At 33.0% G+C, this 21,803-nt stretch overlaps 2 protein-coding genes, 1 non-coding gene and 1 pseudogene across 8 annotated transcripts; 2 read left to right on the forward strand and 2 right to left on the reverse strand.

The window, feature by feature from the left end:
• Nucleotides 1–23: 23 nt before the first annotated feature.
• On the reverse strand, nucleotides 24–6,180 carry LOC111284973 (putative NOT transcription complex subunit VIP2). Of its 5 annotated transcripts, XM_022874140.2 has the most exons (15): nucleotides 6,036–6,180; nucleotides 4,780–4,913; nucleotides 4,010–4,118; nucleotides 3,756–3,934; nucleotides 3,541–3,589; nucleotides 3,208–3,426; nucleotides 2,581–2,793; nucleotides 2,398–2,493; nucleotides 2,031–2,119; nucleotides 1,649–1,834; nucleotides 842–1,264; nucleotides 684–736; nucleotides 552–593; nucleotides 323–467; nucleotides 24–228 (listed from the first exon to the last, which is right to left on the reverse strand). In XM_022874140.2, the coding sequence occupies exons 2-15, from the start codon at nucleotides 4,795–4,797 to the stop codon at nucleotides 169–171; spliced, it is 1,881 nt and encodes a 626-aa protein (XP_022729875.2). In that variant the 5' UTR covers nucleotides 4,798–4,913; nucleotides 6,036–6,180; the 3' UTR covers nucleotides 24–168. The 5 variants fall into 5 exon arrangements, with proteins under 5 accessions (XP_022729875.2, XP_022729873.2, XP_022729870.2 ...); XM_022874138.2 differs by having other exon boundaries at nucleotides 1,724–1,834; nucleotides 3,208–3,589; XM_022874135.2 differs by having other exon boundaries at nucleotides 3,208–3,589.
• LOC149518333 (small nucleolar RNA snoR35) lies at nucleotides 4,010–4,090 on the forward strand. The gene has a single exon (XR_016343372.1). It is a non-coding gene; the product is annotated as a small nucleolar RNA snoR35 (small nucleolar RNA).
• A 1,429-nt stretch (nucleotides 6,181–7,609) lies between the features above and the next one.
• On the reverse strand, nucleotides 7,610–10,646 carry LOC111284974 (kinase-like protein). Its single transcript, XM_022874150.2, has 9 exons — nucleotides 10,540–10,646; nucleotides 9,857–10,373; nucleotides 9,243–9,718; nucleotides 9,011–9,143; nucleotides 8,852–8,920; nucleotides 8,688–8,759; nucleotides 8,531–8,602; nucleotides 8,220–8,437; nucleotides 7,610–7,954 (listed from the first exon to the last, which is right to left on the reverse strand). The coding sequence occupies exons 1-9, from the start codon at nucleotides 10,637–10,639 to the stop codon at nucleotides 7,758–7,760; spliced, it is 1,854 nt and encodes a 617-aa protein (XP_022729885.2). The 5' UTR covers nucleotides 10,640–10,646; the 3' UTR covers nucleotides 7,610–7,757.
• Nucleotides 10,647–17,473: 6,827 nt separating this feature from the next.
• Nucleotides 17,474–20,869, forward strand: LOC111284972 (receptor-like protein kinase HERK 1 pseudogene; annotated as a pseudogene). Its single transcript, XR_016342678.1, has 2 exons — nucleotides 17,474–17,630; nucleotides 17,810–20,869. The product of XR_016342678.1 is annotated as a receptor-like protein kinase HERK 1 pseudogene (transcript).
• The last annotated feature ends 934 nt before the right edge of the window (nucleotides 20,870–21,803 follow it).

A 21,803-nucleotide genomic window follows, 5' to 3' on the forward strand; every position in this document is an offset into this window, starting at 1 on the left:
AAATTGCTATAGAGGAGAAAAGAGGCTACAATGGCTACTCATTGCCAAAAGATTAATTGAGATGCTGAAAATTGCAAAATATTCCCAAAAACAGTCATGCTGCAAACAGACGTTCTAATGAATGAGTTGCATGCTTAAGCTTTACATTGTAAATAAGAAAAATACTTGTTAATGTTGAGGTAAAGCTGGTCTCTTTTCCAACAACTCGTAATGGACAACAAAATTATCCTGCAGTTAAAATATACAGTCAGCACTCAGCAACTAGAGTCAAGTAAGAAGCAACATACATAATGCAGGAGGTACATGGTAGTTTAGTTCCAACCTTTCGGATTGTTTCAAATGAGTTCGGATCAAAACAGTGATAAGAACCTCTCTCATATGTGTTTGTCTTAACTAGTGGCTCCACATTGGGAACCCTTATGAACCACAATCGGTGTTCCTTGTGGTAAAACCAGCCTCTATTATAACTGCCAATAAGAGGTGTTAAATGACAGTTGGAAAAAAGAACACGCATAAAGATGTCAACACAACTCATTCAGTAGAAAGCATACAGTTCATTTGCAGCATATAACTGAGCTTCGTCTTTTGGCATGCTGCATTAGAAACAGAGAAGTACAGATGGCTAAGAATAAGATCTTAAAATATACAATAGAGAAAGCACCAGACATTAAATAAAAAAAAACCTGTAAAATATATAGAACAATGTGTCCACAGTGAACTTTGAAAAATAACCTTGCTGCATGCACCCAAAAAAAAAAATCAGAACTATAGAAGAAAATTCACTAATTCAGACAGTTGCATTAAGCAGGTTACTGAAGTATGAAAGTGAAAAATAGCTCACATGTAAAGTGGGTGGTTGCTTAGCATAATAACATTGTGGCACAGTGAACTCTGGGTCACCCTTAGCTGGCTCGTCAGACCAGGGAGAACCAAAAGTCTTGTGAAGATTTTCTGATGAATTCAAATTTAACCCAAGTGTTGTCAGATCAATTCCAAGAGCAAGGGAAGTGAGATCAGGATCACTCATCTTTATTACACTCTGCAAACCAAGTAAACCAAATGGATCTGGATTAGACTGTGCAGCCTGCATTGATTTCATGCCTGGTTCCCTAAATGACTGATTGACAGCTGATATCTGTTGCAGACGAAACTGGGACTGGTTTTGATGTTGCTGGTATTGCTGGATGAGCTGGTCATAACCCATACCAGAAACTGTATTTGAGGAATTTAGAGGTCTTAGCCCAATCCCAGGTGGTCCACTGGTCTGAACCAAAGATGAAAGAGGATGTTAGGGGCAATTCTATTTACCATTGACCATTAAGAAAAAACATTGATGCACAAATCAAATGCACATATAAAAGATGTCCATCATAAAGAAGTCAAACAAATTTCTTCAACTTTTAATGGATCCTTCTCTTAAGAAAAGGGACCAATTTCACATTCTTCCAATTTGACCAACAATTAATCTCAATTCAATCCACCTACTGAAACACTCATCAAATATGATGTTTAAAATCAGTTACGAATCTGCGCTCCCACATACTATTAGAGAAAGATGCAGACCGAAAGAACTATCAATTTCCCCTGCCCCCTAATAACCCCTTAGTTACATTTGCAAGAAACCATTTATGGCACCAAACTACCACACCTGCGAGTGGTAGCTCAAATGTGAAGATGGGAAAATATCTGAGCCATGTAAATGGAGAAGTTCTTGATTGTTTACAGGTGAAAAGGAGACACCACTACTACTGGCTGATGGAGCATGTTGCTGTTGCTGCTGTGGGCGATGAGATGAATAGGATCCACCCAAGTTAAATCCTGCAGATCTTCCCATCTGTGAAAGTTGCACACAAGTTTCAGAGAAAATCTTACAATAGATACAGCATAAAGATCATAAAATATACTTCTTTTTTAGCCAATGAAGAAGAAAGGGAAATAAATAACTCATAATACGTATAGCATGCAATTATTCCAAAAAATGAAAAAGAAAATAAACCAGAATTTTCAATTTTGCAAAAGTAAAGACTCACAGAGAAGTGCTGAGATTGCATCATTGATAATGTATTGTCATGAAGTTGTTCTTTCTGATGCAAATCCATCGCATAATCAGCATTACCACCTATACAAAATCTAATAATATGGTCAAGAAAATAATGGTTTTAAAAACAATAATAGCATCATAAAAATGAAAAGTAAGATATTAGATGCACTGATAACACTGCTATAGAAACTCAGTAGACAGCTAATATGCTAGAATAACCGGAACATTAAGTACTGATATAACTTAAAGCTGGATTCAGAAATACAGAGAAAGTGAGAAACAAATACAGCATTTATTTGTCAACCAGAAAAGTAAAATGCATTAAAGCAGAACCAGGTCAAAGAATATCTGCACACCTTTAAATCCTGGTAATGCAGGGAAATCTTCATTTTGAATGCTGAACTCTTGGTTTTGTTGAACAATGGGACTAAGACCTTGTTTTCGTAATGAACCTGAAAATTTTTAACTTAAAATGTTATAAGTTCAGCAACAGGAAAAAGGACAAATGAATGAATCAGAAGGCCTCTTTCTTCACTTACCCAATTGTCCTTGAGGGCCTCCAGCAGAACTAGGACGACTTGTCAACTGAGGGAAATCATTATTTATGTCAAAAGGGGAATTGTCATTTGAGTTCACATCATTCAACATTCCCATGGAGCTAAGATTGTTCACAGCTTGAACATGGCTCTGCGAAAGTGGACCCCCAGCAGTAGGATAAGAATTGCCTAACATTGAAATTACCTGAGGAGATCCTGAATCCAGAAAGTCATTCACGTGAACAACTATGGCTAAACTAGTAAATCCACAAGACATATTCTACAAAATAAAAGTAATAATCCAAACAATATAAAACTGAAAAATGTACTCAGGATCAGATAAGAATAAGAATCATATTAAATTCTAAGAATTAGAAGTTAGAAGTGACTAGTGAGCAGCTATGAAGAAAAATGCAAGAAAAGAAGCCAGAATACTCATAAAAAAAATTTTAAAAAAACAAAAAGAGTGAGGGATAGTAAATTAACCAAAAATTCTGGCCATCGTACTGATTTGTGCCCAAGGGCAATTATAGCCAGCGGTATAAATGAATAGAGATCTTTTGTTCAAATAGAGATCTTTTATCCAAGCCAACAAAAAAAATATAGGGGTAATTGTTCACAGTAACATACCTTGAGGAAGCACACCACTCATCAACCGATTCTGTCCCTGCACACTTAAACTTCCAGATCCACTATTGGCACTTAAATTTAGACGAGATACAAGACCAGGTACTGATAATCCTCCACCAGCGCTTATGCTCCTCCCGATGTTGCCACCACCAACCATGTTTCCCATAGAACTTGTTATCCTAGGACCTGCATTTCCCAAAATTGGGGATACTCCCAATCCTGGAACAGCATTGCGGTTACCAATTGCAGCAGAGGTTGGGAGAATCCCAGGTATAGAACCACCAACTCCATTTGTGTTACTACTAAATCCAGGGTTTCCTACAACACTAATACCTCCTCTATTTGTTACTCCTGAATGTCCATGGGAGCTGCCATGAGATAACTGCAAAATGGTATCCAAAAGAAAATGAAGTACAGCTTACAAGAATGTAAGATTTCATTTTTGTGTTTGTCCTACTGACATGCAGGAAGGGGAGAGAAAACGTGTAGCATTTCTATTGCTGCAATCGTAAAGTGTCACATCACAGTTTGGGGGAAATATCAAGTACCTGAGAAAGAGCAACAGGGAGATTATTAGATGCAAATCTTCCACCAGAAAGGCTCCCAGTAGGTTGTTGAACCCCACCAGTTGGAACATTACTTAATGTTGAGTTTCTAGATGTGAGTGTACCAGGCATGCTGGGAACATTAAAGCTACCATGAATATTATGCAGGCCCTGAATAGTGCCTGCCAAAACAAACAACACAATTGCTTGAGTTCAGAAGAACATAGATGAATGGAAATCAAGTAAAATCTACCCACCAGTGTGATGGAAAACAGGGGAGGCCACACCAGACTGACTGGAGAAAGATGTCGCAAAAGAACGTCCACTACTGTCTTGAAGATTTGATGCCGAACCATTGATGGAAGACTGCAATCAAATGCATATTATAGTTTCCAGTTAATAGATACACATGTCATACAAAAATACAAACAACAAACAACCAGGAAAAGAATCCGGATAACAAAAAAGAAACACATTCAAATTTGATTTTAAGTTGCAATTAAAAAGATAATAGACCATAAAAGGAAGAAGATTTCTAAACATTCTATCATTTATGATCTAGAAAGAAATACTAACATTTCCAACCAATTGACTTTTAATGGAGCACCAATGACCTAAAATCAATATATTTGCACTCTAAGTTTAAAAATTGGCATGCCAGAACATATTGATATAAACAAGCACATACATATATAAACAAACATATAGAAGCAACAGAATCCAATATGTTGCATCTAGAAACCACAAAAACACATATTCAGTTATCTTCTGCTCAAAGAAGTAAGTTCACCTACAGAAGCCACATGCCTCATTTTTTTTTTTTTGGTCCACTGGATAGGGGATAGGGGATGGGATGGTGGGGTTCGAACTCCAACCTTACATGTCTTCCTAAGCCTTCTTACAACTAGGTCAAGAAGCCGAAGACACCACATACTTCATTTAGACAAAGGAAAAAAAGTCCAAAAACAAGATTAATGTTCTACAAGATTGCAACTCCAAATAAACTGTTCGGTTACAGTAACAATACATTAAGTAACCCCGACATTGCAAAAGTGTCAATAGGTCACACAAAAAATCATTCCTCCTTGAGAAAGAACCCTTCAATGTTGTGAGTGTAAGTAGACAAAATCTTGTTTGAGAAGCTGCTACAGTGATTATAGCCTGAAAAGGACAATATAATTGTAAGAAACTAACCTTAGAAAGGCAAAGAGGAGGCACCAAGTGCACATTCAGTCGATGCTGAACCACACCCCATGTTACCAGCAATACACACCCAAAATACTTCAGATATGTAGAACACAAAAACCTAAACTTTTTCCGCTGTCTAGGCTATGAAATTGGCACCAAGAAAAGATGTCCAGCTAAGATTCTCAACATCACATTTGGCTATAAACCACCCACTTTTGCCATTTTCCACTTCCAAATAATGACAGTACGTTACATTCATAAGATTTTCACCATTTTTTTTATCAAATTAAATGATAACCAAAGCGTAAAAAAGATGAAGATAAACATTACAATATAACATGTCTTACAATTAGGTGAGTTTTTTTTTTTTTTTTTTAAAAAAAGCTATTTATGGCCTTGAAACCTTTTCTCTGTATTGAAATTAAGGCAATTTTGCCTGATAAGAAAAGACTGCAATCCCTATACAAATCATCCAAATAACACCCATAAAACGAAACCTAAATTTACACCAGCGGAACTTATACGAACCGTTTCAAATTGAAAGAAAAGAGCACAAAGAAACAGAAATAATCAGTGTAATTGATTGCCGGTCATCTTAACATACTAATCCTCCGGTTTTAATTAAACAGAAACTGAAAAAACAAAATAAGAAAACCAGAAATCGAACATTTTTTTGTTGAACTAGAAATAATTTTTCTAAATAACATCAATATCCTCATTTCAAAGAACTAAATCCTCGAATATTTTTAAAAATAAATGAATAAAAAACCCTACACTACCATTCAGGTCATTTCAGTTTAGCTATTCGAAAGGACGGTCTCCACATTTTTGCACGGTTACTTCTCATTAGCCAAACAGCGGCTTCACAACACAGTCTCCACTATCCGTTAAAATCCTTCTTAAAAATATTTCGGAAAAAATTAAAAATCGAAATTCACAAAAAAGTAATCAAATCTTCACTAACAAAACGAACAGAAAAAAAAAATAAAAAGATCGACAAAATTTTAAAGAGAGAGAGAGAGAGAGATGAACTCTGTGCGATAGGAGATCGAACTCAGACGAGTCAAGATCGACTGAGAAGAGAGTAAGAGTTACCTGTAAGGTAGATCAACGAGCTGAGTCAAAGGGCGAGTTTTTGCGTTTTTCGTTTGGGTCCAGCTTTTCTGTTTCTATTTTTATTTTTTTTATTTATATTTTTGCCCTAAATCGAATGAGCAAAAAAATAAAAGGAGCGGCGAGCAGGGGAAAAGGAAAAATGGTGGCTTTTTTTATGACAAGACGGGTAATGTTTACCTGCGATCACGTTGTTCCGTGTATTACGGTTGTAGGCTTCTGACCTTCTGATCTGTGGAAATGAAAGTTGGAATGGAATGTGATTTAGGAGATTCACGGATGGGGAAATTTTTATTGGGGCGAATTCAAGTTACAAATATGCTTTATGTTCCCCTAATAAATTTGAAATTATTTACAAACTCGAAAAATTAAGTTGCTTGAGAAATTTTTATTTTTTTAATAATTCACGAGGAAGAATAGATAAAAAAAAAAAAAGAAAAAATAAGTCACAATTTTTATTAATTATATATAATTAAACTTACTATGCTTAGCAAAAAAAAAAATTAAACTTACAATAATTATGGTATCTGATTATCATACCATTAAAATTTAGAATGACAAATCATTATGTATGTATTTACAATAATCAAAGTATATATATATATTTTTAAAATGATATTAGAACGAAAGACAAATGGAATGGATTTTTTTTTTAATGGACAAATGGAATATTTTTTCTAAATAAATTGAATGGCATAAAACGTAAAAATTTTAGATTTTTTTATAATTAATGTGATCAGGATTTGATCCCTATCATTAAAATTAAAATTTTAATATTTTATTAATAAATTATATGATTGTTGATTTTTTATTTTTTAAAGATTTTTTTAGTACAAAATAAGTCAAAAGTATTGAAGAATTAAGAAAGAAAACTTGTAATTATTTAGAATTGAAATTCAACCTTATAATAAATCATTTGAGCTAAACATATTCAAAAATGATGCTTTTCAATCATTGAGATTATTCAATAGGGATAAAGTTCATAGGGTTGACATTTTTATGTTCCCTTGTACTGAAATTTTCTACTTTCTCAGTTCTCAAAAAATAAATGATGCATTAGAAATTTAGAAATTTCTTTTTATTTTATTTTATTATCAGATTATTAAAGTCCGTAATTAACATTGCACTTTTTTTTATTTTTGGATAATTGCAATGTATTTGTTACAAACTTTAAAATGTTACCACACCAGAATAAATGTTAAATGAAAAGATTTAAAATAAGAAATTCACAGTAATTTAACAATCTAAAATTGAATTTTTCTGATCTTTCTCAAATTTATTTCAACCAAATAATATGTGATTTCAAAGATGTACTATTTTAAGTTTAATCCAATTTTATTATTAATAAAATAATATAATATATATTTTATTATTTAGTTATTTTAAGCTTAAATTAAAAATACGGATTTATAGAGTACGGAAATAACTAAGAATTGGGCCACGCTAAGCGCACCTTGAGGTTAAAAACCAAAACCCAAGGCTAAAGGAGGCGGACAGGGCTAGTGGGCCTTCGCAGACAGCCCACCCAATCTAAATATAGACAAAGTCGATCCATATATATATTTTTTAATAATTAATTCATAATTGATTGCAGCACAAGACAATGGAACAAAGTCGATTCATAATTGACTGAGCTGTTTAAGATCACTCCAACATACAGCTTAGGCTGTTAAGATCATGATGGTCTAATGATTAACAGTATCATCAACACCCTTCACGACTATTTTGTTGATCGTTTTGGTCGACAGGCTCTTGATCTGATTGTTGCTGCTGCCCCTCCTGCTCCTGGATGTTCACTTTAAATTCTTTGACTAGATTTTGGGCTAAATTGTTGGCTGCCATCTGCATTTTCGCTGCCATTGGTGACGTGCCATTAGGCCTGTTGTCTCCCCCAGCTTGCCCTGAAAACCCATGAAAAGAAAAACATACCCATAAAGTCAAATGTTCAAGTCAGCGCATGATCAGATAGAGTATCTCATGGCTTGTTTAATATCTATACTTTCGTTTCTGGACCTGTTAACTACATTTTTCCACAAGAAACTTTAAAGATTAAAGGCAATTGGGTTTTTTTAATTTATTTTTATTTCCTTTTGAATATATTTCTGTCATGATTCAAGGAATTCCACTTGGTTGAATATCCAAATACTTCGACTGGTTCATACAAACCTGCATTACCGGCTGCAATGGCTGCTGTTTTTCTCTTATGATGACGCACGGCAAAAACTGCTCCAATTACCCAAAGAAGTACAAAACTTGGAATTGTGGTTCCAAGTATTGCTGGTACCTTGCTCTTTTTCTTGCCGCTGCTTGAGAAGAAAGCTGGGGAGTCACCAGCTGTTTTACATGACTTGCTAGAGACACACAAATCCGGATTGCCTGTCACACTGATTTTCATACGCCAAAAAAAATGTTAATCATTGGAGAAATGAAGCAGTTTCTAATATGACTCACTCGATAAAGGAAAACGATTTACTTACACTAATTTTAACTTGTTATTCTCTGATATTGAGGAAGGAATTGGTCCACTAAACCCATTATCGGCCAAGTTCCTGAAGGAGGAAGTCCAATTCAGTTGACTCTCAGGAAACTGAAAAAAAAGAAAATTCTAGTAAAAACAGTGTCAAGTAAACTCACAATTGTTTTAGATTAGGCAAGGTGCCAAGAAATTCTGGGATAGACCCGATTAAACTGTTATTGTGCAAATCTCTGCAATCAAAAGAAAATAAAATTTCAAACACCAGACTAAAGAATTGAGATCAAACAGTTTTTACTAATAAAGTTGGAGCTATACAACTCACATTATCTCGAGGGCTGTCATGGAGCTAAAATCAGGAAGAACACCAGATAGACCAAAGCTACCGAGATGCCTGAAAATGTTTTAAAAACCAAAGTGATTAGGCTTTCATGAAACTTAGAGTGCTATTTTTAACATTGTAGCTAGAAAATTAATAACTTACAATGCTGTTACTCGGGTTGTGGAAGCAGAGGTGCAATTGATCCAATCCCATGAATATGGCGAAGGAAGACAAGGGTCACCACCCCAGTCTCCAAGTACATTAAATTCATACAGTAGTGAGGCCAATCCTTGCACTAGAATACCATAAAGAAGAAGAAAAAAGTTTCAAAAAATTTCCAAAAATTCATTTCTGATTATGAAATAACAAGCAAATTATGCCTTTGGATACCAACCATCATCACTATTGGTTCCATCTGTTAGCTCATCACTGATGGTAAAAACTTCCAGGGCATTGATAAGAGGAGGCAGTGTTGAATCAGATGAGGCTACCAAAGAGAAGGTAGTGTTGGAAGAGGCAGTGATGTTAGTCAGGAAAATTTCTCCTGCTTCTCCATAGGATGGAATGAAGGGGTTCGAGCTAGGCTTGCCATCTATGTAGAGCTCAAAGGATCTTTTCTGGGTTGAATCAAGTATTGAAACTTCCGAAAAGTACATGTTCATGTAAATTGGAACTTCAGTTATGGGAAGATTAGTCCCTAATGTTATGGATATGGCAGTGCTGTTAGTGGCAAATGCATTTTGAAACACAGCTTGTGGAGGCCTATCGTCCAAACTAACTTCAATCAATAATGCAGCACTTGTAAGAACTGTGAAATCACCTCCATTGATAGCCGGAAGCCATATTCTGTCGTAACTATCATCGTTATACCTAACAAGTACACAAAAAAAAGTGGAATGAGATTTATCAGTGCCAGGGAAAAAATATCTCAGAGAGGGAGTCTGAAGCTAGAACCAATCAAAAACTTTAGCTAAAGCAACAATTACATCAGTTAAAGGCAAAACATACCTAACTATTTCTTTAGCGCCATAAGCAACCCTCCTCCTTAACATCAAAGCATGATTTGAATCAAAATGGCCGTACATTTTCATGTCTAAGGTCCGAACTTCAATAGCTGATATAAAGGGAAACATGTTAGGAGATGTCTGTGCTACACATACACTTATGGTATCCCCCTTCGTGACATAAATAGCTTCGTAGGAAACAACTACGTCACTTGAAGTCTCCACCGTAGTCCAATTGTTCCCATCAAATTGTAGATCAAAACTTGGAGGAGATGATTTGCCGTCATAATTTCCATAGAAAAAACTAGCTCGGACAAGAACTTGAGATCCCTTGAAAGCATCAATGGAGTAACAGCTTTTCTTCCTGTCAGTGAATACCCTTAGAGTGGCCATCGGTTTATAAACTGATTTGTTAGATTGCACCACTACGGCTTCACCATGTTTGATGAAGTCAGCATCTCCAACCCAACCGATGAAATGGTCATCACTGTAAATTTCAGATGCTCCACAGTCGATGCTTACTGAAATTCAAATAGCAAAATGTTTTAACGTTAAATGATAAAACAACAAAAACAACCAAATACAAAGAACAATTATATGATCATGTAACTGATTCTAATTCCTCAAGATTAACAAAGTGAAACTTTAGTACAAGTAAAAACCTAAGGCTTATAGAAATGAGCTCACCATCAGCATTATATGTTGAAAATGCAGAAGCTGCTATGATGAGAAATAAGAGATAGGTAGCCATAGCTATTTTGGGTAAGGATGCAAAGTTGTCATGCATAAATAAGGGCTTAGTGCCCATTAAATGGAGTGGTGAACTAGCTACTATTTAGTATACGTTGACTATGACTGAGTCATGAGGTTAATATTCTAGCAAAACAACCAAAAGTCATGAGATTATAATTAGACTTGTAACCCTATCAATATTGCTTGTGCCAGCCCATGGTTTTGGATTTGGTGAATCTCCTTCAATTTTATAAATATATCAATGAACCCTCACTATATTATCTCATACTAAATATAAAGATTACATAAATTTGCATGTCATTTGTGTTCAAATTATTTGTTCCATGTTAATTATTGTTTGAAAATTTTAATTTATTCTTAAATTTTTTATCCTATTACTTACTTAACTGAAAAAAAAAAATTACATATATAAATTCTTTCAAATTTATAATCTTCAAAAATTAATTTTAATGATATATCAACTTATTTAAGAAGTAGTTGACTCATGTCAATTATTGTTAAATTTTTTATAAATTAATAAAATTCTTACGCGTTTAAGGACTACGGAGAATAATGGAAATTTGTATCTTTATATGTGCAAAATCGTGTTTCTTTGATTGTTAAGGGTTGATTTGGAAGACTTGGGCAAGTCAAAGTCATGTCGGGTTGTAAAATCATATAGAGCGTTGATATTCTCTTCATTATTAGTAGGTATAGCATGGCAAAGGGTGCAAGTTGCAATGAATGTGCACGTTGCTTGTTGGGCAATTTACAGCCTTGGGTCAAGGAAAGAAATAAAAAAAAAGGGGAAATTTCTAGGGTAATGTACCAAAGAAGCCTCTCAACGAAGCGGCGAAAATGGGGGCAGAGTAATTTGTTGACGAGCAGGAAACTTTGAAATATTAAAGCTCTTTTCGGCGTATCAGACACTGACCCCTCCATTCGCCCCTAAAAATTGACCGTACATGTTATGAAAAGAAGAAAAATATTCTCAAATAAGAGATTTTATAATAATTAATTATACGATTTATTGATAAAATATTAAAATTTTAATTAAAATATATAAATTATTTAAAGTCTAATTTGACATTGCGATTCTTTAAGCTAGATTATTCAATAATATTAGAATCGACTCCATAATTAAAGGAAAAAAAAAAACTCAAATTCAAACCCCAATCCTATACTAAAAAAAAGTTGATATCTTCTTCCACAGTGCTTCGTAGAACCCTTTTTTTTTTTTTGTCAATTTAGTTAATTCACGGGCCTGAAAATCAATCTTTGAATTGGTCTTCTTCATTTTGGGAGTAGATATTGAGCCGTTGTTGGAGTCTCATAGGCCCATGATTAACAATGACATTAGGCGAATTTCTCCCATTTTATTCTAATTACTTGGGCCTCCATCGCTAACCATCGTTTATTAATTTGGGCCTCTTTCACCAACATTCCATATAGGCGCTTCGCATAGGCTTGCAATTTGAGGGAGTTTTTCTTTTTTTTTTTTAATAAATTTAATTACTCCAAAATCAAGTGAAAATGTAATCTTTGGAGGTTTTATATTCGATTTTTTCTTTTAAAAAAGACATTGTTTATATATATATATATATATGGTTTTATATTCAATTTTTTCTTTTAAAAAAGACATTGTTTATATATATATATAGATATTATCAAATGAGCAGATAATTTATTGATAAAATGTTAAATTTTTAATTTTATTAATTAAAAATCAAAATTTGATATTTTAAATACAAAAAAAATTGAAATGTAGCATAATTTCGCAAAAAAAAAAAAAAAAAACTATATACATAATTATCTTGATTTCTTTACTTTTGTTGTGTTAAATTTTGTTAATCAAACACGTGTCTATATGTTGGTAAATAAAATTAAGCATCTATTAACATATATTTGTCTAAACCACACAAATAAGTTGACTCCGTTTGCTTGATTCCTTAGCTTAAGATCATATAGGTCATAACGGGACAAGAGGCAACTGGGTATTGGCCATTAGGCATTAGCATAAATTGGCCCATCTGTCAGCCTCTCAACAACTTTACGTGAATTGGTTTTATTGACTCTTTGCAAATCTTCCATACAATAAATGGTGTGCACGTATAGTGTTGGAAAGTTGATCATCTTTGTCTCCCTGTGTTTTCTTTAACTGTATGATATTTTTCAAAAAAGAAAGAAGCAGAATCCAAATTATACGATAGTGATTAGAGTAATTCTATTGGGTTTAAATCAAAATATTTAAATTGTTAGAATTTTAATTTTAATGATCAAATTTGACAATTTATCAAAAAAAATTATATATATATATATATATATATATATATTGTCCACTCCAATTTAATTAGTATGCTTATAGATATGGGTTACAGAATATAGAAGTGGTAGACCCTGACAGCTGCAAAATATCAATTGTCCAAAAATTAAGACAAAAAAAAAAAGCTAAATTAACATTTTCAGGATGAACCCTATTTTTTTTTTCTGGCAACAGCTAAGATGATATTGGAATTATTAATAGGATTATTATGGCGGGCATTCAATGGGTGGAAGTTATGAATGTAATAGTCATAAATGTCTCATTAGTAAAGAATATAATTTTTTTTATTACATTGACCAAAAAAATAAAAACGTATTGTGTTTAAATAAAATTAGAAGTGAATATAGTATTTAACTTAAATTATTTATATTATTATTATTAAAAAATTATATTTAATATATTTAAAATTTAAATTGTAATACCTATAATTTTATTTTTTATTTTTAAATAACAAACTAATTCGAAAGTCAATCTAAAATCTTTATCCATGTTCTATATCAGTTTTAGAGCTAGCTTGAGTTAAATACAAGTGGCTTATTCTACTCTTCTTTTGATATAATCTATTAAATGTTGAGATTATTATATTACTACTAGTATCAAGTACATTTTTTTAGTGTCATGTTGAATGGTTTTTACAATATAAAATCTCCATGGTAATTTTGTTTATTGACCCCTCACGATTTCTTTCTCCCCCAAGTTTTCCAATGCGTTCCATGCACGGCTTGTTACGAGATATTTTGATCAAAGGCCTCAAAAACCTAGACTATTCGTATCTTTTTTATTAATTTAATTAAACTGACAGCTGGTTATTTTTTAAAAAGCCTATGCTTTTTCTTGGCTAGATATAAAGAGAAATCAAATTTATATGGTGTAAAAACTTTTTATTTTGTATTTCTTTTTAATTATTGGTTTTAATAAATTAAAAAATGAGATTAATCTTACGTCAAGACTTATGGTTCAAGAATCAAGAGACAATCATAAAATTTAAATTTTAAATTTATTAAATATCATTTTTAAAAATAATTATATTAATTAATTGAATTAAATTTTAAGGTTATTAAACAATTAATGTTGATATAATTTGTTATGCCATATTTAGTCTTTAGTTTTCATGTTGATCATCTTTTAAAAGTTTGCATATAGATCTAATAATCTAAACATGATACAATAATATAATACGATTAAAAAATAAAAAATAAATATGAAAGTCATATAATTTAAAATTATAATAATTATTATATATAAATTTAATAAAATAAAAAAATTATATTTTTATATTGATATAAATTATAATATATAATTTTTATATAAAATATAGTATAAATATATAAAATTTAATATTTTATATTATATAAATATACGAATCATTAAATATAATAACATATAAAACAAAAGGTGTCGTCACCCGCTCTCGTTTTATATTTGATGAATTATTGTGGACTTATTGAAAGTTAGATCTCCAATTGTGATGGATGCATTTCCATCCATCTCTACCAATTGTCAATGTTCTTCTCTTTATAACACAATAACAACCCTCCACGTACTGCTCTTTCCTTTGTTATATATATATATATATATATATTGCATATTTAAATTCTTGTGGACTCATTCTCTTTCCTTTGTTTTCCATATCTTAATTTGCCTTTATTTTTTTGTTTCTCTTTCCTTAATTTATCGGTTGAAAGCGAAAATTTGCCTACAAATTAATTAATTGAATTATGATAGATTGAGTTAATAATTAAGAAAACAATGTTACATGATCTCAATTAAGGGTATAAATGATACATTAGTACTCGCAAGTTATTTGGGTTTAATTCGAAGAAAACTCAAATTCGATTTGATTATTATCGAGTCGAACTTGAGTAACTCGAGTAGCTCGACTTATCGATCGAGTCGAATTCGAGTATTTTTATATCCGATTTAAGTAGCTTATGACTAATCGAGTTTTTATATTTAAATATATTTTTATTATTTTAATTAATAAAATATTTCGAGTTCGAATTCGAGCATGAATAATCGAATTCTTGTCGAGTATATGAATCGAGCTTATTTTTACATATTAATCGAACTTAATCGAGTAAGTTCGAATAGCTCAAATTCGATCACGAATCAAGTTCGAGTTTGAAAAATAAAATTCGATCGAGTTCGAGTCGAGTATCGAGCTTCGAGTTATGAGTCGAACTCGAGCTCGAGCTTCTCACTATTCAACTTGACTCGACTCGATTACACCCCTAATCCCAATATACATCTCAAACTTTTCTTATAGCTTAAAACTCATTTTAGAGATCTCATGTTTGATTGATTTTGTTTATATTATATATATAATTACTTTATGGATGAGAAATATACAGGTTTAAATCTATTTATATTTTTTTTATATGTAAAACTTACTAATTATGAGGTAAGTGTAAAAATAAATGAAAGTGCATATAATTAATTATTAATTAGTTAATACTAATGAATAATATGGGCACTATACTTTTTTTTTTTTGAAAATTTTAATATAATCTTAATATTCTGATCTTTTTTTTCTTAATTCACTTATGAAGAATATTGTGTATATAAATTTGAAAATTTTTATTATCTTTAAAAATGTGATCAATATACATATCATCTGAACTAATATTCAATTAATCTATACTTAATAATGTATAACGTCGGTAGTTGATTTATGTCATTGACTTTGATAATCGAAATTTAATTTATAATTATTAAAATTAAAAATTTAATAGTTAAACAATAGAGTAATAGTTAAAGTGCTAAGACTCTGGAAAAATTTACAAGAGATAAATCCGAGGAAGGGTATAAGCTAAAATCACGGCGAAATAATTGAAAAACAAAGAAGAAGAAAAAAAAAAAAAGAAACTGCAAAAGAAAGCGTAGTTTGATGTAAGATTTTATAAGATGAAGAGGCAGTTTCACATGGGTACTTTAATCGATCATAAGAGACAAAAATGGAGTCAATGGAAACAACACCCTTTATAAACAAATATGATGAAACCGCTCGTTAAGCTTGAATGACAGCAAATACTTGTTAAGCTTAATCAATCCAAAATTTATTATACTAGGAATAATTAAATTTAAACCTTAATAAACAATTATGAAAATATATATTGTTTTTTTAATGATCAACGCTTGAAATCAATTCATCCATTGATATATACTCTCAAAATTCATTTTTATTTGTCCAAATTATTAAAGAGTAAGGAATTAATTAGTATTTATGATTAATACAACTCCCATCACATTCCAATGGTTTGAACCAACCCCATATGGCAAATATTTTATTGTAAATTTGTTCAATTTCTCACATATTTACAATCAAACATTAGAAATTAATGCATGATTGACTGAGAGATTTCTAATGGCATTGTGTTTGATAATTTTTTTTTTCCAAATAAAAATGTCACAGCCACAAGAATTCTCACATTTTGACAATCAAAGGAGTTAGAAAGTGCCCTGAGATAGTGACAGATAAGAAAAAAATGGCAAATTATGGAGCAGCACATGGTGAAGTGTGAACCTTCAGAGGCCACCACTCAATAAAAATGACAAGTTTGCATTTCCTTTTCTGACATGAAATGGGAACAGATAGCTCAATGTTTAGGACAATTTTCCGATGCAAGTACATAAATCAAGTTTAACCCACATTGGTACTTATTTTTAGTACATATATAGAGATTTACTAGATCTTAAATTGCATAATTACAAGTATTTTTTTATGTTTCTTATAAACTTTTCATCCCCACCTTCAAATTTTAAATTTTTAAGTTGAAGTTTTAATTTTAACTTAAATCTATAATAAAGTTTGAGAAAATCTTGAGTTAGAATAAAGAGTTTTAATAAAGAATTCAATCAATTTGAAATTTAAATATAGTAATTATAATTTTTTTTATTTTAAAAATAAAGATACGATCTTTTTGTAAAAAAAAAAAAGAAATTGATTTCATTTTATAAGTATAAAAATAAAATAATAATTAGTTGGGAGTAGTTGGCACTTGCCACTTTAGTTTTTTTTCTTTGTTTTAAAATTTGTTTGTTGTTTATTATTTTTCCTAACCAAAAGAAGAGCAAAAGAGAAAAATTTTCCATTTCATCTACCATCTTTCAACCATCACTTCCAAAAAATGTCAAAGTAGGACATAAATTTCAGTTCATTTCACACCTTTTTTTTAATTTGACATCAACCCTTGAAGAGGAAGCTTTACCGTTCCCAAGTCACCTTTTCACTGTCTCAGAAACCACACTAGCAGTATGGAGAATAAATAACCTTTCTGTTACTTAAAAAGTTTATAACTCTCTTCGACCTATCACCATTAAAACCCATAACAGAAAACCTCTCTCCATAAATTTCCAAACTTTAAATTAGCCCTTATCTCATCTATATGTTACTGTTTGCTTTCAATATTTGTTTTATTATTTTCACTTTCTTACAACCAAAAAATAACTTCTACCCTACATTGATTCACCAATCCTGAAATTAGACATCTAAAAAAGTTGGCTTTTTTTTTTTATTTGTTCATTTCTGTTATACCACCTTTTGACTCTTTGTTTCGAGTTTTATTTATTCATTTTGGTTCCCTATTTATTTAAGAACATGAGCAATCTGTATTGAAAATCGCAATTGATGCTCTGTCAAATTCCCATAGAGGTGCATAAAAGATTTGATTTTTCACTCGGGGGCTCCTCTCATCTGGGTTTCTCTCTCTCTTGGAGTTCAAAGGTTCAATCTTTTCGTTTCTTTTATTCAGTTCCGTTGGTGGTTTTTTTTTCTCTTTCTTTGAGCTCCTTTTGTTTTTATCCTGTATGAGAACCTATGTTGGAGCTCACATGATTTATCTTGGTGTCAGCTTTTGTCTTCCTTGTTCAGTTCTCTTAATTGATTTTTGATTTCTGTTATAGTTTGCTATTTCTGTAGTTGCTTTTGTAAGAACCCAGAATTTAAGCTCCTGTTAAGCACAACAAGATTTAGCCTTTCTTGTTCTGTTACTTTGTCGGATTTTGAAAAGATGGGTAGCAAAGTATTTGAATTGCTCTTCTGGGTTTCTTCACTCTTGTGTTGGGCATGCTTTGCTGGAGGATTTACACCGGCAGACAATTACCTTATTGATTGTGGATCACCTACTAATACTACAGTGGGTGATCGAGTGTTTATGGCTGATAACTTAGCCTCAAAATTCCTTTCTGTACAAGAAAATATTCTTGGAAACACTTCAAATGCTGTTACCTCCTCTGATGATTCGCGCCTCTATCAAACGGCAAGAATATTTACTGGTGTCTCTAGGTACACATTTTCTATCAGCCAACGAGGAAGACACTGGATTCGCCTTTATTTCTATCCATTTGTTTATGCTAGTTATAATATGAGTGTGGCAAAGTTCGCTGTTTCCACAGAAAACCATGTCCTTCTCAGCAGTTTCAGTGTGCAAGCTCCTTTTGTCAAAGAATTTTCTGTTAATGTAACCTCCAATAGCCTTGTCATCATATTCAGTCCTTCAGAGAATTCAATTGCTTTTATAAATGCCCTAGAAGTTGTTTCAGTCCCTGATCAGCTCATTCCAGACACTGCCAGTTCTGTTGAATCATCATCAGGATTCCAAGGCCTGATGTGGCAGGCACTGGAGACGGTTGCTAGGGTGAATATGGGGGGACCTACGGTCTCGTTTGAGAATGATACTCTTTGGCGAACATGGGTCCCTGATCAGCGTTTTCTTGTAGAAAAAAATCTTGCCTTAAATGTATCAAATACTATGGCTGTCAAGTATGTGGATGGAGGGTCAACACCAGATATTGCTCCAAATTCTGTCTATGGTACCTGCACCAGGATGAACTCCTTGAATGACCCCAACAGCAACTTCAATGTGACCTGGGAATTCGATGTGGATCCTGGATTTCGGTACCTTCTTAGGTTTCACTTTTGTGATATTGTCAGCAATGCTCTTAACCAGCTATACTTCAATGTTTTTATTGACTCCTGGATGGTTGTTCGAGACCTTGATCTCAGTATTTTGGTTAACATTTTGGGCGGTGCATACTATATGGATTATGTTACGGAGTCAGCTACTAGAAATAAGCTTCGAGTAAGCGTTGGCCCATCTAATTTACATAATACTTACCCAGATGCCATACTAAATGGGCTGGAAATCATGAAAATGAACAACTCTGATGGCAGCCTTACTGGCTTGGGAACTGTCAATACTTCTGGTTCAAGATCAAAGAAGAAAATCGGTGCTATAGTGGGTGTGAGCATTGGGGTAGCTTGTGGAGTGCTGTTGGCAGGGGTTCTCTTTATGTTTTGTAGAAAAAGAAGACGATTGTCACGCCAGAGGCAATCAAAGACATGGATTCCTTTTTCAATTAATGGAGGAACTTCTCACACTATGGGAAGCAAATACTCCAAAGGAACAACTACCAGTCTCAATTCTAATACCAGCTATCACATTCCTTTTCTGGCTGTTCAAGAAGCCACAAACAACTTTGATGAAAGTTGGGTTATTGGGATAGGAGGTTTTGGTAAGGTGTACAAGGGAGAACTGAATGATGGTACAAAAGTTGCTGTTAAAAGAGGAAATCCACGGTCCCAACAAGGACTTGCTGAGTTCCAGACTGAAATTGAGATGCTATCCCAGTTCCGCCACCGTCATTTGGTTTCTTTGATTGGCTATTGTGATGAAAAGAATGAGATGATCTTGATTTATGAATATATGGAGAATGGAACACTCAAGAGTCATCTCTACGGCTCTGATCATCCAAGTTTAAGTTGGAAACAGAGGCTTGAAATATGCATTGGAGCAGCTAGAGGACTCCACTACCTTCACACAGGCTATGCAAAAGCAGTTATTCATCGTGATGTTAAGTCTGCAAATATCTTACTTGATGAGAATCTCATGGCCAAAGTTGCCGATTTTGGGCTGTCAAAGACAGGTCCTGAAATTGATCAGACCCATGTCAGTACGGCAGTGAAAGGAAGTTTTGGATACCTGGATCCAGAATATTTCAGAAGGCAACAACTGACTGAAAAATCTGATGTATATTCATTTGGAGTGGTTTTGTTTGAAGTTCTTTGTGCAAGACCAGTAATAGATCCAACTCTTCCAAGGGAAATGGTAAATCTAGCTGAATGGGCAATGAAATGGCAGAAGAGAGGACAGTTGGAGCAAATAATTGATCGTAATCTCGTAGGAAATATCTGGCCTGAATCTCTTAGGAAGTTTGGAGAAACTGCTGAGAAGTGCTTAGCTGATTTTGGTGTCGACAGGCCTTCCATGGGAGATGTCTTATGGAATCTAGAGTATGCTCTTCAACTTCAGGAGGCTGTTGTTCAAGGCGATCCTGAAGAAAACAGTACAAACATGATTGGCGAGCTTTCTCCACAAATCAACAATTTCAGTCAGCTTGATCTCTCTGTTTCTTCTGCACAGGTTCAGGTGGCAAGTGTGGATGACCTCTCAGGTGTTTCAATGAGTAAAGTGTTCTCTCAGCTGGTGAAGTCTGAAGGCAGGTGACTTGTATGAGGTGGAAAATCCTATAGGTTAAGCTTCTACTTTGACAATGCTTACATGGTTTTCTCTGATCCACCACAGCTTGCCGCATCGACTAGACAAGATAGTTTTCTTTATTTTGTTTAAAAAGGTGGAGTGGTTCAAATTCCTTTGTTTTTCATCGGTGGTATGTCAATTCTTCATCCCATAGCATGATGTGTTTTCTTTGGTTTGTCATCAAACAAACTAGAGAGAAGCTGTTCCCAAACTACAGATGCAACTGCTTAAAATCATTTGTGTTCTAAAATACTACTGCATAAGGCGTTGTGAGCTCTTTTATGTACAGCAGGGATGTGGGTTTCTAGTGAGTTTTAAGGAATTGACCGGGATATTGCTATTTAAAATTTTTCATAGCTTGTTTGTTTCTGATTTGCAATGCCTATAATTTAATTTGCTATAAAGTGCATTTCAACTTTTGCAAGTGATCAGTGTGTGATTATTTTCAAATTGATATCTTTCTTGATTTTATCCCATTTTGCACACTGTTGGTGTAATTTTATTTGCTGCATCAACATGAAAGATAAATCTGTTCTATCAGTTTGTTGCGTAAGCTGACCTGCTAAGTGGCCAATGCATATTTTTGCTTAAGGGCTAAGGCCTCCTGTTTTCTGTTTAAGATCGGGAAAATCCACCTGGGAGTTCTTAAAAAGGGACACCTGCTTATGAATTTTTTAAGCCGCCTTTCACCATGGAAAACTTCACACTTCAGGCAAGTTACTGTAATTAGTTACCCGAATGACTTGCACCCAAAATATAAGCCACAACTTGTAACAGAAGGAAGAGGATTGAGCCAATGGCTTTTGTTTCATTGAAGAACATAGATGATGCAAATCAATGGGTGAATCATGGAGTCCATGTTTCATTTTTTTTTTTATGAATCTACGTTGCCCTTGAATTTCATCTAACTTGATTAATTCCATTTCCAGTTGTTTATGAATCTGCTTTTAATTTCCCTACTTCATCAAAGCAGTTCTGCCTTTGTATTTTGTACAGCATTTGCAGTTGTCTGATGAATGGTTGAACAACCCTGCATCAAATCTACTTAGCATATGGGTATCACTCTCTCCAGATATTCAAACCAACTATATTTATATCCTGCATGATTCACAACTAATTAAGTTATGATAAAATTTGGAAGCTCAAATATTAGCATTAGATAGGATTAAGAAATAAGAACCAAGCAAAGGCAACCCTTTTTTCTTGTTTCATTTTTTTACATTTTCAAACTTCAAAACAAGTTGTATTTTTTCCTCTGAAATCCATTCTTCTACTCAATAATATCTGATTTGTGTATTGCAGTATGGTAATTACTGAGCTTCCTAGTGTTGGTTCATGGGAGAATGCCAAAAACTATA

Source organism: Durio zibethinus, chromosome 6, assembly GCF_047325235.1.
Source record: "Durio zibethinus cultivar Kanyao isolate XHJ-2024 chromosome 6, ASM4732523v1, whole genome shotgun sequence".
Classification (NCBI taxonomy): Eukaryota; Viridiplantae; Streptophyta; class Magnoliopsida; order Malvales; family Malvaceae; genus Durio; species Durio zibethinus.

What these genes read in the sequence shown, in the direction of transcription:
- LOC111284973 (XM_022874135.2), bottom strand. An exon ending in CCCTGTTTTCCATCACACTG is followed by an intron (nt 3,935 to 4,009) that starts GTGGGTAGATTT and finishes TTGTTTTGGCAG; the next exon opens with GCACTATTCAGGGCCTGCAT. An exon ending in GAGTGGTGTGCTTCCTCAAG is followed by an intron (nt 2,794 to 3,207) that starts GTATGTTACTGT and finishes TTCTGGATTCAG; the next exon opens with GATCTCCTCAGGTAATTTCA.
- LOC111284974 (XM_022874150.2), bottom strand. Translation starts at nt 10,639, where the DNA reads ATGCATGACAACTTTGCATCCTTACCCAAAATAGCTATGGCTACCTAT. An exon ending in TTGCCTAATCTAAAACAATT is followed by an intron (nt 8,603 to 8,687) that starts GTGAGTTTACTT and finishes TTCCTCCTTCAG; the next exon opens with GAACTTGGCCGATAATGGGT. An exon ending in CATTGCAGCCGGTAATGCAG is followed by an intron (nt 7,955 to 8,219) that starts GTTTGTATGAAC and finishes ATGGGTTTTCAG; the next exon opens with GGCAAGCTGGGGGAGACAAC.